This window comes from Buteo buteo, chromosome 19 (assembly GCF_964188355.1).
Source record: "Buteo buteo chromosome 19, bButBut1.hap1.1, whole genome shotgun sequence".
NCBI lineage: Eukaryota > Metazoa > Chordata > Aves > Accipitriformes > Accipitridae > Buteo > Buteo buteo.
This window is the reverse complement of record NC_134189.1, coordinates 11,456,429-11,474,535: the sequence shown is the minus strand read 5'-3', so window position 1 is coordinate 11,474,535 and position 18,107 is coordinate 11,456,429. Positions and strand designations below refer to the sequence as shown.

General features: G+C 41.6%; 1 protein-coding gene across 5 annotated transcripts in view; it reads right to left on the bottom strand.

Moving 5' to 3' along the window:
- Positions 1 to 18,107, bottom strand: part of DENND5B (DENN domain containing 5B) — a 119,199-nt gene that overhangs the window by 21,795 nt on the left and 79,297 nt on the right. The window contains exons 6-11 of one of the 5 annotated variants that reach the window (XM_075050945.1): positions 17,106 to 17,337; positions 16,209 to 16,295; positions 14,831 to 14,981; positions 4,208 to 4,301; positions 3,082 to 3,192; positions 638 to 769 (exon numbers count right to left, since the gene is read on the bottom strand). In XM_075050945.1, the coding sequence (XP_074907046.1) occupies positions 638 to 769; positions 3,082 to 3,192; positions 4,208 to 4,301; positions 14,831 to 14,981; positions 16,209 to 16,295; positions 17,106 to 17,337 (807 nt within the window). Of the gene's footprint in view, positions 1 to 637; positions 770 to 3,081; positions 3,193 to 4,207; positions 4,302 to 14,830; positions 15,734 to 16,208; positions 16,296 to 17,105; positions 17,338 to 18,107 lie in introns of those variants that run through there. The other 4 variants (XM_075050946.1, XM_075050947.1, XM_075050948.1 and 1 more) reach the window with 4 other exon arrangements.

Genomic DNA, 18,107 nt, shown 5'->3' with positions numbered 1-18,107 from the left:
CTATTACCAACCAGTATCAAAAACAAGAGCACAGAGCTAGAAACATTTTTGGTCTTACTCAGTATCTGTTTTTCTTCTTGTTACAGCTACTAAAGTTTAAAACTCAGGTAATACAGTATACCACCAGCTGCAACTGACACAAAGACACAAAGAAATTATATTTCCATGGCTATAAATATATATATAAAATATATTTATATAAATATATATATTCTTCAATATTTGAAATTACTATACTTCATTTGCTCTGCATAAACAATATGCGCAACAATTGCACGTGCTGAACACTTCCTTTCTTGACCGTGGGTCTTGAGCCCATTATGTTTAGGCTACATTTACATGTGAACAATTAAAGGAAATCCTCCCTAAGATGTCTGATCATGCTGGTTCTCCTTCCTGTCCTTTTTACTCATTTCACCAACTTTCACTGCATAAAGAGAAGAGTGATAACATGTTCTTTTATTTCCTAGCAGTTGAAAAATATAACATTAAAGGGACATCCACTCTGCAATAGCTTGGCACACCAACAGACCAATGGTATTCCAGCTGTGAAGGACTTCCAGCACATCATCTGCAGATGGTCTTTAGGCTCAGTTTAAGCAAGGGAGAGCAGGTGGTGGGAAGGGGGAGGACCTACCTTCATGCGACATTCCTTCAGTAACCCTTCCACAAATTTACAGTTGGTCTGCGCAATCACAGCTGGAGAGAGGTCTGAGAGTTTAGGCTGCCTTAAATTTTTTCCTAAACTCCTTGCCTCCTGCATGTATTTCTAAAAATAAACAGAATAATTTTAGATACTGCAAGTCAGAGGGACTCTCTTCACCCTAATCCTAGGCAAGCAAATGCTGGTGAAAAGGAATAAGCTAGTGTTAATCTAGGAACACCACCATGATTTGTCTGATGCTTACGTGTTGGGCTGGAGAAGTGGAATGCTCCCTTTTGACAAGAGAAAAAACAAGGTATTTTCCTGCGTGGAACTGAAACAGTCAACATTAGCTAGTAAACTGTGCTGTTAACCACTAGCACAAAGTTAGCCACAGCAAGTGCATAAAAGTGCAATACCTTCATTCAGCAGTAAAATCAAAATACCAAGTAAAGTTTCCTTCCATTGTTACTCGGTTTTCACTTAAAAAGAAAATTAAAAAAAAAATTATAAGCCATTTGTCTAATTTGTTGCAGACTGTACATGAATGGAAAAAAATCCTCTGAAAAGAAATCACAAGAAAAAGAAATACACCTAGTGAAGGAGAAAGACTTGACCCATTACTTTTCATCTGGATAGTTTATGTGGGGGGTGGGGAGGGTGGAAAAGCAGACTTGATTTTATTCACAATTACTTTCTTACTTACAAGCAAAGCTCATTTTAAACAAAACTGACGTTTAGGATCATTCATGTTTTTACTGTGGGGTGGTAATTGAGAAGTATGGAAAAAAATGGCGCGCTCTTTAAAAAAAGGATCCAAGCTATAATAAAGGACTTTTAAACCTTCCCGCTCCATTGCCTTATTGTTCAGGGCTTTTTTATTGTTTGGTTTTTGGTTTTTTGTTTTTTTGGTTTTTTTTGTTAAGCAAAAAAGCCCAAACCAATCAACAAAGCATCCTCTGCCCCCAACCTCAGTGAGAGGGCTACATGCTGAGCAAAGCTAAGAAGTTGGCCACATTTAGGTGTGCAAATATGAGCCCTATCAAAAAGTTGCCCAAGCATTATTCATAAAGTTTTTGTTAAAAAGAGTAAAATAATAGAATGTTGCCAAATAAAACAGTCTTGAAGCATAGTGCTCATAGCCTGGTGTGGGAATGCTCCATTTCCACAGCGTGTTTTTATCCAGTTAATGCTGCCTCTTTGGGGGACGGTACGTGACAATGACTACTCTTCCTGCAAAAGGAGCGGATCACATCCCTCCAGTGACTTAGTGCTGCTGCTGGCTGAGTTTTCTGGGGGACTGAGAGGTCATTATGGCTGCTGCATCCTTAGACCTTTTTGTCTGGGGAGAAAATAATATATTTCATAGAATCATAGAATGGTTTGGTTTAGAAGGGACCTTAAAGATCATCTAGTTCCAACCCCCCCTGCCATGGGCAGGGACACATTCCACTAGACCAGGAAAAGCAAAAGCAAAATCCAAACACATTGAAGTTAATTGAAATAGCTCCTTTTTTTTTTATGGGGGAGTACAGTTTTTCTGACAATCGGATTTTTTCAATTCAAAATTTGGACAAGAACCACTTAACATCAGTCCAACAGGTCACACAAGAATGCAGGGTTCTGCCATGGAAAGCTATATTCAACAGAAGTGCTCAGCTAGGTAATTACAGGTTCACCGATACTGTAAGGACTTAAAAATAGTTGAAAAACTACATGTGGGAATAAGAAGAAAAAAAAAAAATCACAGATGATGAAAGCGTGTTGTTCAGCAAGCAATCTCACAAGTGACTTCCATCTAACTCAGTGCAAAAATTAGCAATGAAAACAGTGAAAGAGTAATACAGGGAATATATAATTAGGAAATCTAATATTTCTTTTTAAATGTAAAGGGATAAATAAAATGCAAAGTGCGGTTATATTCTGAAGAGTACAAACATGGATAACCTTACTTTATTCATTGTATGTCTTGTTATTATATTAAAAGAAAAAAGAAAAAAATATTAACACTTGTAAGTTCAAGAGAAAAGTAAGGGTGGGATGAGAGAACCAATTGATTGCCCTTTGCCTGTTCATCAGCATCCACACACCACAACCCTCTTCCACACTGGGATGTGACAATCCAGCAGTCAGAAAACAATGGGTTTTGGATATGACACTCTAAGCTGAATTGCCAGGCGAGCAACATGGGAAAAAATGAAGCAAAACAAAATTCTTGTTTTTCAGCCTTGGAGCCATCACGTTTGCCAGGGAGCTGGCATGGAAGCCTAGAGCTGATTTCCAGCTACTTTTCTGATTATAACCACACTTCCAAGCGCTACAGGGATGTGCTCATACTCCACGAGAAAGGGAGAGGTTCGAGACGCAGTGAAGACAGCAGTTTCTCACGCTAACAACATCTCAAAAGCAGCTTTCAACAAGAAAAAACCAAAACATACCAGGCAGCATTCAGAGAAGGATTTTTTAGGAGGCCGTGCAGGAGGGGGTGGTCCCTGATCCCACTCCCAGAAGGCCATTGAGTTCTGACGAAGCAAAAGCTCCTCCGATGGCTAAGAGGAGGCAGATGCCCCAATGGCAGAATAGCCAGAGGAAAGAGGAGACAAAGCAAAAGAAGCATGCATATGATCCACAGCCAAAAAAAGAAGAAAGTAAATACATGACAAAGTATTGAAAAGGCTCTGCTAAGATATACACACGCGGCAATGTTTAAAATATACTTGCAAAGCCATGTTAGCAAAAATAGCAACAAACACGTACAAGTGCTGTTTTGCTGTGTTTTCATGAAACATCATTTGAAGCTGTAGTTCAAGAGTCCACTCATCCATTCTGGTTCTTTCAGAAGGCAAATGCCAACACCAACATTATTCATCAAGATTTACCACAAAACAGCATGAGTGTTTTATTTTTGCTAGTGACACACAAAAGAAGCACATGGACATCAATGGAAAAATATGGCAGAAAATATTTAATGAAAGACAAGAAACTGAAAAGATGGGAAAGAAATGCGTGTATCTGACTGACATTTACAAGATGCATGGGAGTTTCCAAGCTTTAGGCATAAAAAGGCCCCGAAGTCTTAACCTTTCAAATAAGCTTACTCATGTCAGGAATCAACATAAGAGAGAGAGGAAAAAAAAAAATTCCTTTTAAAAAAGAAAGGACCTGGCCTCATTTGCCTCTACAGTGCTGACATTTATTCAAGGACTTGACTTTTTCAGAGACCTTCACCCTGGCCAGAACTTGGCAGCTGCACCCAGGCAGGCACCAGGGCTCTGCTCTCTGCGTGCAGTAACGCGACCAGGGTCTAAATCAGCAAATAAGCCATCTTCCTGATGACAAAGGGGCTGTCTTATTCCAAAATAATAAAAGCATTTTATTTACATTATGTGCTTTGAAGTTTTACAACATATACAAGCATTTGCGACAAGCAGTGTCTAAATGGCTACAAAGACCCACACAAACCTTACGGTAGCCACAAAACTGCCCGAAGTAATAACACATCATTTGTCTAAACCTCACCTCCTGGATCACAAGCTCATGCCGCCTGCAGATGATGTCACCTACCTCCCTCAAATCGTTGTCCAGCCCAATGTGCTCCGAGTGCTGCCGCAGGCGGTCTTTCCTCCGCTGTGTGGTGGTGCTGCGACTGGCCCAGCGGCTGGGAAATCAGAGAGAGAGAAGACACACATGAATGGAAAAAAATATCACATTTCCTGATGGAAATGTGCCCACTGCCTGCCAGGGTCTCCAGTGGGAGCTCCTGTGTTACCCAAAATGCAGCTCATGCCACAACATTGATGCCACCACTAGGTAAATCGTACTTAGTTACCCAACACCACCACTTGTTTGCTGTGTTTGCTGAAGTTTGATAAAAATGGTGTCTGTAGGAACAAACAAAATACAATGATGTATTTTGAGAAGCAACTTCTAAGACCTTCCTCTTTTGTGAGAGGTGGTACTTCTCCTTTCTCCACTTTCTGTGGTACTTCCAGGAATTATTTCAGAGAAACTTCCCATTGCAACAGTAACTACTGTGATACGGGGTGCACCTATGTCTAAAGGCTATAAGCAATATTGATGTTCCTGGGATTAATCATGTTGCTATCTTCATCATATCTTTTTTTGCATCAGGTTTCTAAATACCACAGAAAGCCTGTATTTTTTCTACACGTTCATATATGTCCAGTTGAATTTTTTCCTCATCTGAAGCTGTTGCCTGAAAGCAGCCACTTGGCACCCGGGTTTGAAACTGAGCAACCTTAAAGCTCCCAAGTGTCCAAACTCCTTTATGCCGGATACTACAAAAAAAACACAAACCAAGATAATTCTGTCCCAAGGAATTTCTAGTCTGATTGTAGGGTTTCTAATAATACCATAGCCTTCTGTCAAATCCTTGAAAACAAAAATGCTCAACTGGTGCAGAGAATAAAGAAGTTAATACATTATTTATAAAAGAAAGTTGAAATAACACTGTGTAAAGCAACCTATCAAGCATTAAAAATAAGTATCTTAATGCACATGAAGTCTATATCTTCAGAATGATATTACTTAATTACTGTGGTTGTGTTTATTAAAATTAAAAATATCTTTCAAATACAGTAAAAAAAAAAAAAAAGCCCTTAAGTGTCTAGCTTTTCAGTCGCTTCATGAAGTCATCTGTTCTGCCTCTCCCCTGCACTCAGAAGTTAAAGAGCAAAACCAAGGTGAAGCAGAACATAAACCCTGCCCAGGGTGGCACTCCAGCTCCAGTGCCTGGCGGGATGTATGAATAAGGCTTGGGAGGAAACTGCCTGGAAGAATATGAAGGGATAAACTAAATCTGGAAGAAAAAAAAAGAAAGCAAAAGAAAAAACCCACCAAGAAACACCCCACACTCCCCAACCTCAGTACTTGAGTCAAAAGGGACCCTTCAAAACCTGTGGCCATCCTGGCCCCTCTACTCCGGACTGAATTGTCTATACTGGGCACCATGCAAGAACGACCGCTCTGAGATGGCTTCTTCTGTAGGAGATGTGATCAACAGACAGAGGCCCAAACCCAGAGATTTGGGTTCTCTGACTCTGATAGATCTATACAGAAGGAAACCTAGAGAAGCCCATGTCAAAGACAGAAGCGTGTGCTTGGTGAGCTTCTCCACACAGGTGGTATTGGCGAGGACAACAGCCTCCAGACTCCAAACCCATCTATTTCTGCGTGCACCCCAAACAGGAGCATATACAAATAGGATCTAGGATCTGAACTATTTGGGCAAGGAGTTTCAGCTGGCTACATGTAAGCAGCTGCATGCCTGGAGAAGGGAACCTTTGCAGGGAGCTGGACATGGGTCCTGACATGTCCAGCAAGCTGTTGGGGATGCGTAGGGAGGAGAACCTGACCCAAGAGAAGTGCAGGGATGTGACCTCTGGTAAACCCTCCTGTTTCTAGGGAGGACTTTGCATAGGTGTACCGAACTATCTCCACCAATTCCTCCAGTGGGTCAACCGAAGACCAAATTTTGGCTAGCCACACAGATAAAAAGGGAAGAGAGTCACAGGAACTATAGTTTTTATAGTCGAAGTCCCTTCCTACCTCCCAAATAATGTCAAGAAAACAAGTACAAAGAAATAAACATCTGGGTCTGCATGTAATTATGGTTCAGCACCTCACCATCCAATATGACAAGAAATTTATTTTTAAAGCAATATAGCCTCAAGTCTCTGGTAACTAAACAAAACAGGCCAATAGGCGTCTGCACAGAAAATGCTGATACCTTCTCAGAGGAGTATGTTACTGACATAAGTGTCTTTGCACCTTCTCAGAAGTCTTAAAAATATGCAGCCTGTGAGTTTAGTAAGTCACCGCTTCTTTTTTTTTTTTCCAGAAGCAACAACCAACGCCTCATTAGATGACTAAGAGGGGGGTAATAAAACCCTACATTTTAATAATCTCAACAAGTAGAAATGCAGCAGAAAAAACACCCCCTCGCACAGAGGATAGCAGACATATAAGTGAATTTAGCTATCCAGCTCTGGAGACCTTCCATTTATTGCAAATTAGTACCATGCTTACACTTCACACCATAGAATGCCAATAATACATTGGAAAGTTAAGTTATAGATCAAATATTACCTATATCATATTTTTCTGCTCCAATTTATATGGTATTTTCTGAATTCTAGACAAAGTTTGGATCCCTCTCCACCTGCATTTCTGCAGCTACTGGAAGACATAAGAATTGCTAGAAGCATCCTTTGAGGGAGCACATCTCACCAAAGGTGAAAGCAGAATGAAAGCCACAGAATAATTACAAGTAATACACCATCATTAAAGCATTTTCAGTTAATTCCAGCCTTGTACTCCATCTGGGAGAAGGCACAGACCATTCTCGATTATTAATCAGAACTATTTGAACACTTTAAGCATGCAAACTTAAAGATCATTGGGCATTTATGAAAAAAAGATTGCTCCTCATTAGCCGGAGCAATTACACATGCAGTGAGCTGCGCACTCCCTCTTCCCCAACCTCTAAGCTGAGGAAGATTTGCTGCTGGGGCACTGGGTGAGGTCTGTGCATTCAGATGCCACTCTGAATCTCTCCGGGAGATTTTGCGAAGATCTAACAGCAGATAAGCGGGATTAAGCAGCTAAATCTTTTAAAGCCTTTTCTTTACTGGGCCACATAGAATTTTCCCAAAATAATGCTTCAGTATTACAGTAACCATTCCCTCCCCTCTCATCAGCAGAGATTGCATTTTAAACTACTCCTCCTCTCCCTTCAGTCACTCGAAGTGATTTTAAGAAGGGTAAAAGCCCTCCCTGGTGGCCACACCACCTCCCTTGGGTTGCCAAAATCCCACGCAGGTGCCTCTCCCGGACCTGCCATCAGCTGCTGCCTTATTCGCGCCTCAGCCCTGGCACTGCTGAAGCAGCGAGGAAAGCTGTACTCACGCGGGCAGATGCCTGCTTGTTGTCAGCCCTTAGTCTTGGGCTTTTCAGCTAAACCACTCCTGCCCGTGTCCCTGTGGAGCGGATGCCAGAGGAGACAAAGCTCTCCTGGCTGGTCCCTGCCTTTGGGGATGAGCCCCGAGCTGCCTGGCACCTGGGAGGGCACACAAGCACTGCTGCCCAGCCTAGATGCTGCCCGAGTACTCCCTGACCCCCAAAATGCCTTATATCCCCTTTATTTTTTGCCTGTAGAGCCACGAGCATGGACTACTGGCATGTTTCATTTATTCCTCACAGCGGACGCATTGCTACAAGCACCAAGTCTCTGGGGACGAAGCAGCCGCAGCGCGGGCACTGTGTTGCAGAGAGCCCAGGGACAAGCTGCCTATGTGGAGAAGGGAGAAAAGGCTCACTTCGGTAGTCTGCCCGTTCTAACTCCCATGTCCAAAGATGAATGCTCTTCACCCCCAGGGACTGCGAAAAAGCAGTGATATTTCAGAGGAGGGACCAGGGAAGCCTGTGCTTTGTTCAGTACGGAGAAATGAAATGAAGGCACCTCCAGCTGAAGACGGTGAAGTCAGTATTGTTTAGTATCAAACTAGGTTCGCAGAGGTTGGAGGAAATGTAAAGGTGACACTTGGAAAAGATCATACCTAACCTGTGATGCTTAATTTCTGTAATAAAAATGGTGAGGTAGTCAACATCAAAGCTGAACTGTCAGAAACCAATTTAGCAAAACAGCAGCCTCACACCAGGGACCGGCCATACGGTACTGCAACCATGTGTACATCTCTTCCTCTCTCTCTCCCTACCTTTCCCCCCTGGCCCCCTTTTAAAAGCTCCATGGAGAAATGAAGAAATGATGTCTACCCAAACCAGACATGGGTGTAACAGGCAGGATATATACTGCAATAAATGCAACACACTGCTAGAGAACTTCATTCACAGACAGATTTAACCAATATTGCCATCACCATGAAAATCACTATCATAATTTACAGTCTATTTACAGTGATAACATAGAGAAGGAAGGAGACAAATGCACTTGCCTATAGGACAGAACCTAAATCTCCTCATATAGACCGTCTCCTGTGGCAGACTGCTATTTACGTCTGCAAATCATGACAATATCCCTTTTACCTATATACTTCCATCAAAGGAGTTATCTGGCTGCATTTCTGTATTCACAAATTAGCACATAGCTGCACTACACCCTCCACCAAATCCCCCTAAAGCATGCATACAGCCTGCACACATTAAATTCACAGACTGCACATGTAATCTCCCTGGGTTCAGAAGTAGTTTGTGTGGGACTACACAGAGATTCCAAGTCAAATACACGTTGGACCAAACAAATTAACAGGAAGGTTGAAACCAAGCTCCAGCTGATCGTGGATGGGCTGACAGGGGAAGGGTTCTGCGCTGTGAATCTGCTCTGCACACACTGCTCTATGGTAAGGAGGATGAAGGCTCAATTAGAGATTAATGCACCTTTTCCATCTCTGCTGTAGGGCTGAACAGGAAAGCTTTTAAACTGCTGATTGGGTGGACAAAAATGAGCAAAATGCCTTGCAGAGAATGATCTTGCACTGACAGGCTGTCTCATCAGATTACATAAAAACAAGTGATTTAAAAGGGTGGTACCCACAACCGCCATCCTCTGCAAGGAACGGCAGTAGCTATTTGCCAGCATCACCCCTTAAGCCCTGACAAACCACTGTCCTAAGTGGTATTTAATTTGCAAACTCCCTTGAGACAGTAACACTGTTCAGGGGAGAGTAAACAGCATAGAGGGTACAAGAATTCGACACACATTATTCCCTGTGAACTTTAATATATCATTTTAAAATAGCTGTGCAGAATTAGCTGAAAGAAGTTAATTGCCCTTTTACCACTTTGCATCAGTTGAGCAGAGGATTGCCCATCAGGTTCCAAGACCCCATAGGACATAGTTCCTATTTCAGAAAACATTTTAAAGCAGATTTTCAGTTACTATTTACTCTTGAAAATGAATATATTTGAACACAAGTGGTTAATATGTTCATTGCACCTGTCAGTGGTTTGCTGTATTACGTTACCTAATGTATTGTAACTGCTTGTTTCAGATTGTCATAAGTAAAAGGTGAGCTTTTACTACTTGCAGAGTTTAAATAACATCAGTGTTGTGTGTGGATGGCTCATTGCTGACTCATTTCTTGCTTATTTAGATGCGCTGCAGAGATGCTACTCTATACTACTTGAAAATGCAATTGTTTGGCTTGATTAAAAAAAAAAAAAGAAAAAAAGAAAAGAAAGCTTCTTTGAAGACAGACAGCCTTAAAACAATACCCAACAGATAGGAAGGTAGAAAAAGCCCATATAATATGAAGCACTCAGTACAAGAGACAGACCACTTCCCATACAAAAAATAGTTTAGTTAAAACCAGAATGAATTCTATCATCATACAGAGATTCAGCAACCCCTTTGCATTATATATAACATATTTTCTTTAAAAACATTAACTGATGTTAATGTTAGTGAATAAGAAAACAGTAGTTCTATTTAAAAATTAGGAGAACCAGAACACGAGGCAGATAAACCCTGGGCAGTTCACAACTGGAAGGGGGGGCCGGTGATGGAGGCCACAGGACAGCGCCCACGCAAGTCGTGCCATAAACTGGAACACAAAAATGAACCAATTTCATACACTCCTTATGCACAAATTTTACAAATAAATACTGACACAGTGGTGAGGTCAGCAAAACACAGCACAGGAACAAATGCCTGGAGAAAGCAAACAAATACTTTTGAAATCTGCTTCATGGGTAAAAGCAACACATCACTTAGCTAAAGCCTGAGGTTAGGAGGCCGAGTATAGCAGGATCTGTGCTTGAAGACTTGGACTGCACCCTCCTTTGGGGATCATTGCAGGTCGGGTAGGACACAGAGGACAGACGAAAGCACGAAGCTCACAGGAGGCTGGGATACAAGTGAGAGGGCTCGGGAGAGAGAAGTGGCCAGGGCAGGAAAGAGGAAACAGGCTGGTCAGGGAAGGAAACAAGGAGGAAAGCGTGACTCAGGTAAAGAAGGTGGGAAAAGCAGGGCTAAACAAAGAGAAAAGCAAAAAAGGATAATTGAAGCCATTTTGTAAATGTGTAACAAAGCAAAATCTTCCTTTGAAAACTGAAAGAAATTAAGGAAAAAAGTATCAGTTCAGTTGTTCTTTGCAGGCATTCACTACAAATTGCCAGACTGCAAATATATTCCCATGCTTGGTGTGCAATCAATGTTTCCCTCTGCAGTATTTAATCTCATTTATCAAGCTTCTTAGTACAAATTAAGTTACAAGGTAATCAATTAGATTGAAAACACAGCTTGTTTCATTGTTTTAATTTTGCACTGTAAGCATATTCACCCTAATTTAACAATTAGCTAATCAAAAACCATGAAGTGTTTATGTAGCTTGGCTTTTTGTCATTCAAATTCCTCTCCTGGATCATTGCAAATGCATCAGCCAGTGGAGTCCCAGCTACAATTTTAAAAGCCTGGCAGAAAACACATGCAGGGAAGGAAGAGAGGAACATGTAGAAACCACAGAGCGGTGCCGGGGTTTGAAAAAAGGAAAGGAGGGCTCTGGAAACTGCTGCTCATTTCTAGATGAATAGACAAACTGCCTCAAGGACTGCAGCTTGTTTCCCCCAGGATGCTTTCTAGGAAGACTTCTGCAGAAGCCACTATTTTACAAGGTTAGAGCAGCAAGGATGGGCCACATTTGAACCCAGAGGAAGCTGCAGCTGCTGTCTGTAGATTCAGAAGGTTCTCCCATGACTTGGGGGATGTATCAAAGGCGATGAGTGCAGAGGGAGTCCCTCAAATGGAACATCGCTGCCTGATGGGAAAGAGGACAGAACTGGGTGGGGTTTTTTTTTGGTTTGGTTTTGTTTTTAATTGCTATTAGCTGGGATGAATTGCTCTTTTCTTTACAGAAAAATAATATTTTTTTAACTTATAGAAATAATTTGGATATAGTTATCATCTTTCATTTAAGTTTAGATCTGCATATTCTGTAGTTAATGTCTTTCCATGATCTGGCAGTTTTGATCAAAAAGATTATTAGGGAAACTGTACACCTGGGACCCTATTCTCCAATTTTATGGAGGTGGGGGTTTGGGGTGCGGTCTTTTGTTTGGTTGGTATTTTTGGTGTTTGGTTTTGTTGTGGTTTTTTTTTTATTATTTGCTTGTTTTTAAACTTTTCATTTCTTTTCAGTAAATTGAAGTTTGGAGTTCTTGTCGGTGAAGTTATTGCTTAGCTGAGCAAGTCAACATTTCCTGACCACCACAGAGGAAGAGGTGAAGACCACCCTAATGACACCAAGCATGCACCTGCAGTCTGAATGCTGGTAAGAATAGGAGAAAAAGTAAGAGGAGTTTCTCTCCCTACCCACAAATGACCAAGCAGGTGTGAGAAAGCAGCAAGCAGCCGGAGGGGCACAGGTTCACCCCCTTGTCCACTCTTTCAAAGGACATCCTGAGGGGACATGGAAGGAGGCAGCCGAGTGACAGAAGTGGGGCAAAGCATGCTGCTGAGCATGGCCGTGGGCTGACAGATGAAATATTATTAGACTTCACTTGCATGACAGACTTTGGCGTTTTAACACGTACACATGGTAATGTGATCAACGTTTGTTTCCCGCTGTGTTTAGGTGGAAGAGATCCAATATGACTGTCAGCCCTCCCTCTGTCCCCAAGCCCTGCTTTCCATGCCCAGCAAGCAAGAGACAGACACCTCCTCTCCCAAACACAAATTCTGCCTGTCTAGGCAATGTGGTTTTCAGGGATCACATACAGGATCTAGAACTAAAACTAAAAGTGTTTGTTCTTTGCATTGTATTTCTGATTTAGATATATTATACATAGAACAACCCAGTAACTGACAGAGGTATCTTCAGCGCCCTGCCTGGTTACAGGAAGGGAATAGCTAGATAACACTATGAGTTCTAGTTACGTATTTGTTAGTTTATCTGCCCAGAAAGGGAAGCAATAAAAATCTGATTGCTGGCCAGTGAGGATGGGTTTTCAGTAACACAGCTTTGAATTGGTTTATTTGCTACTGTCCAGCAACAATTGCCTGTAACATGGGAATGATTCCCCTCTCCCCCCCTGCAAATACACTTCCTTACAACATTCAGGACAAAATTTGCTATGTAGAACTGAAGTCTGCAAAAATTATTCTCATCTACATTAACTTTATGAACACACACAATAGCTACGTCTGAAGTGCCTGGGAATGTAGCTGAAATGTTCCCTTCCCCCATCCCCATGTGCAACGGCCCAGTCCTGTATGCAAGTATAACGTATCTCCCAGAAGCACACACTAGGAAATTCAAATTAACGGAAGGCTATACTTCAACTGATTTTGTGGTCAACAGAATTATGCTGTATTTGCAGAGAGCGTGAAAAGGCTATCTGTTTTATACGTGGGTGTAAATTCAGCAGAATTACACATCTTAAATGAGAGAGAGTCCTCTCAGCTGCTCGCATAAAAAGCCAGGAAGCAGAAAGATATAAACAGATGGTCTTGAGATTTTCCAATTACAAACCTTTTTGGCAATATACAACTGGAGGAATTCCAAACATTTGTCACTTTGACACCGCTTTGTGGTAAGTAATGGGATTTGGGTACTTACAAATTCTGAACATGCTGCAATCTGAAGACCAAAACCAGCTATCTAAATCAAAATTATCACTCAAGGAGTTAAAGTCACATTTTAGAATAGGTACCAATGTAACAGAAGCATCTCAAAAGGCATAAGGAAAACTATTTTTAATTGATGCTTATTCATACATTCACTGAGATTCTGCAACAGAGGCAGAAGATATAAGCAACTTTGAGCAAGCTGGGCACGCTCACACTGTTGCTGACACTGTAAAACTGAAACCCACCATAAGGATAAGAGGCAGACTGCTAAACACAGCATCTCACAAGATGAAGAAGTCCTCCATTCCTCAAGGGAGCATTACCTGTAAACTTTTGTCTCAGTTTGCAAGAATGCAAACAAAGGAACTTTGAAATACACATTCCTCCTCTTTCTTTTTTTTTGTAAATTATTTTTTATTTGTTTTAAAGAATTGCGATTCTTTAAATATTTAATGCTTAAGGGTATCTTATTTTATCATTTGCAAGTCTTGTTCCTAGTAGGTTATTAAAAAGGGATCACAAAAGGTGTGCACAAAAGGTGTATAAATAGAATTGAGTGGGCACCTCATACAGGAGCTCAGAGCAGCGCATGTGCATGCACATGTCTAAAACAAGAACTAGCTTTAATATTTGGACAGTCGTAGCTTTTGGAGCTCTCAGATTTATCGGTGCTCCCACATTTTGACCTACCACAGAAACTGGAAGTGAGGTCTTGAGCTAATAAATAATTTCATGAAGTAGCAATCATTGATGCACAAATCTTTCATTTTTGAAGGGGAAGAAACACCCTCTTATTTCTTGGGTTTGAGGGAAGGAAAAAAAAAAAACAACAAAAAACCCCAACACTCAAACTTACAGCACTTACTTTATATTATAACTGTATAAATGTAAAGGGTATCAGTACTGCAGGTTCTCATTTTACATTAGGTAAATTAATTATGTAATGACACGGTCAATTCCACAGCTATAGGTACCCCGACCTTCATAGCAAAGTGCACTACAGAACCTTATCAGACTCAGAAGAGAAACCCAGGTACAGAACCACATACTTGCCACCCTCACCAAGTTATTCTTCTAGGTTATTCCAACACAGAAACTGAAAGAGAGCTATAAAAATCTTTGGGTCATGTAATAACAGCTAAGAAAAGAGAGGAACAGAGTGGGCATTAATTTCATTCTGCAGGATGGTGTGGAGGTTTCAATACCAAAATTTCTTTCAGAATCTGAATTTTGGTTTGGGTTTCCAAATTATCCTATTTAGTGCAAAACAGCAAAGAAATTAATTTTAAATTTATTATGTGATGATAAAACTAAAAATATGTATAAGAAGACACAGTACTTACTACTCAACAGAAAACAGTATTGAGGAATCTTCCCAAAACCAGAGCTAACACTTTCTAACATAACCCAAACCATGGCTATAACTTCAAAACTCGCAGCCCATACAAACCAGAAATGGAAAGAGTTGCTAGGGCTCATTACACCAGTCAGAAGCCATCCAAAATCAGGAATTCTGTCCAATGATGCGATTCTTTTGTATGAGAAACCTGTTTTCAAATCCAGAAAATAAAACCTGTGCTTACTTGTTATTGGTGGGTCCTGTTGCCAAGACATCTGATTGCAACTTCGGGAAAAAACCTTGTTCGTATTTCCCTTGGCCAATCTTCATATCAAGTAAGTGTGGGTGGATAGCTGTGTGATCAATCTTCATCAGCCGCTGCTCAATGGATTGGGCTGCAAGTTACAGTCACAGGTGAACAACCACATCTGCAAACCACCTGAAGACACATGCTACGACAACAGAAGTGGTCATGCTCCAATTCCTGAAAACGCTCTAAAAAGTTAAATAGTGACTTTAGACCCAGAAATCTGCCACTTACAGAAGTGAGGAAACATCTGCGCTGTTATTTTGTTATTTTGCTTTTAGTTTCTTCACCCAACACAACTAGTATTGGCACAAACAAGTTAGCTGTTAAGCAAGCAGGTGTTTACGGGAGCCTACAAGATGGGTTATGAATTGGCAAGAGCAGTGCAATCTTTCCCTGAAATTTGGTGTTTGGTTTTAATGCTCCTTCAGCAGGATGGAGACCTCTGAGGCCAGCTGCAACTCTCTGCAGGGTTGGGTACCTTGCTTTGCCCCAAACATGTCTCCCTGGGCAGACACATGGAGGGGGTGATACCCAAGTTTTGCAAACATCTGGCACCTATAATGATCCTCCTCCTGAAATCAGATATGCCATTACTGGATAACAGGCCTTCAAAAAGCATAGCTAACTGTAGCAAGGCCTAAGCAGCATCAAGAAGATGAACAGATGCTTGGAAACAAGGGAGGCTACGGCAAGACCAGAGAGGGCTCCCTGGGAATCTCGGCTCCGCTGAGACTAATGGGGTCCAGTCGTTTGCTTCAAGGACGTGAGGATTTCATCTCAAATCTCGAGCAGGATGAAAATAAAATCTGTCACCCTCTCAACATTGAGTCAGATGCACTGTGAAGGAGAGGGGAAAGGAGGTGTATGGGGGAAATCAGCATTTAATTAGCAACTTTAATATTCAACCCTTCATAGCCCATCCATTAACGGGCAGGCCCGTTCTTTTCAGCATATCATGACTAGTGAATAAATATGCAAAATGTGGAAGCTAAATCCATCTTCCATTTGTCAAGAACAACACAGAACTTGTTTCCTATTTTACAAAACTGTGATGGGAGAGAAACTGTCATAAGATTTACATACATTATCATTAGAAACTCAGCAGCTTTTTTTTTCCCCTCTAAAAAAAAAATAATAATTGCTTCATATAGTTTTATTTTGGAGAAAAGGACTGGGTAGTGTGGGGTCAGAGGGTTTGAAGGGTCTCAAAAATAGTAGGTTAAACAAACAGGTGCTGGATCGGTGCTAGGGTCACATAGTCACATATATTGTGAATGGTAAATATGAAGATATGAAGGAAAGTTGGTATTACTATCAGTTTGCTGCTTTTCACAAGACAGAAAATGAGGTTCCGGTGCCACAATATCTACCAAAACTAGACGCTGAATAGACAGTTGACCTGTAAATTAGAATTGGTTTTAGATAGAAGTTAAGCAGACACAGGATTTCTATTTCTGCCACATTTGTAACAAGTAAAACACTCTGAAGGAATTAAACAGACAAAAAACCCACACATGAGAAACGTGTTTGCCCCAGTTCATTAATATGTGTCCCAACAAATTTAAGAGTATAATTTTCCTGTATTACTTGGAAATGAAATAAATACTTGCACAGTAAGAAACTCAAATATAACTCAAAAATGCAACCTCTGACTGTAATGGAAAAAAATCCAAGTCTTTAGTACACAGCGTATTGTTCATTAACACTGAGCATCTATTGCTGGAGCTACTAAATATGCCACACAGGATTATGTCCCTGGCATCCCCTGCTGCTGTAACCAAATGGTGTAAGGTAAAAAAAGGTCTTTTTATGGGAAGGGGGAGATGAGGCCAGTGAAGCAAACACCGGGGCTCAGCTTGTCGGTGTGGCTGGCACTGGTCCTACCACCACGGTGAAGGGAAAGCTCTCCTGGCAATGGAACAGGAACTGCCTGAAATGAGAAACAGCGAGCCCAGCAATGTGGTTTGGTTTGTGTTTATTAAAGGCACCAGCCTAGGAGAGCTCGAAGGGAAGGTAAAGGCTCCTGCTGGTTTTGGTGTTTAAAAGCATGCTGAAGTTTTTGCCTAGGGAAAATAAGGACACCGCTGAGTCCTCCTCAGGTAGCTCTAGGGCTTCCTCATCAGCTGCAACACTCAGATGACTGAGGACCTATATTTCTTTGTGGCTGACATTGTACTTTTGAATATTTTACTAGCCTGTCTGAACGTACCTGCTTCTTTCAAAGTGCTGCATTTCTGATAGTTGGATGTCCGCAGTGCAGGGGCCCTTACATTATATAGCCTTATTTTCTCAATTCGGGAGTCAAAAACTCGCAGAAACGGGTCCTTCTCTTCCCACTGGGAGATTATCTTATTGTCTATGAAGGTTGCAAACATCTGTGTTTCAATGAAGTGTGAAAGGAATGGGAGGTAAGGCTCGGGTTGGTCCGAAAGGAAGGAAGCCTGAAATACAGAAAAGCTTGTTAGTGCCATGTTCCCGCCCAGCACTGACACAAAGAGCCATCCTACAGCAGAGAACTGATGCAGCAGTCAATGGGAAGGCTTGGACAAGGCTTCCCCACCACAAAAACACCTCTTGGAGGACAGGATCAAGCTATGAAGGGGTTTGGCTCACGGGTCACCACTTTGGTCATGACTGTGAGAAATAAGCAGTCGGGGAGGCTTTGTGACAGCTAGAGTAAAGGGAGCATCGAGCTACTGTAGTAGTGACTGTGCTGCCAGCTTTTTCAAAGGAGCCTAGCAGCTACCACCCACAAGAATGAGCCCTGTGCAACCCACAGCAGACCGCTGCCATGTGTGCCCACTCGGGACCTCTGCTCTGCACATCCCTGCTTGGGACCCCATCGCTTACTGTCATACATATCAAGGGGTGTACAATGCTCTTCAGCTAATGCTCTTTTGTGAAGCTAAGCAGGACAATTAATCATGAAATTCCAATTAAAATTGAGTGCGTGCCTAAGTCTCTAACCGAGCTTTGAAAATCCTGACCTTAACAGCCCGTTTTACTGCAGAAGTACTAGCAGAGATTGCTCAAACAACCCCCTCCTTTTGAATGCTGCACTGTTCAACGCCTGAATACAAACAAGACCAATAAAAGGCATGGCAGCATTTTTTTTGATCAAAAACTGACTCAAATCAATATTTAGTCTGTTCCTGACTGTTTAACCCTGTAACATTCTCCTTGGAGAAGGACTTCTATCTGAAAAAGCTGA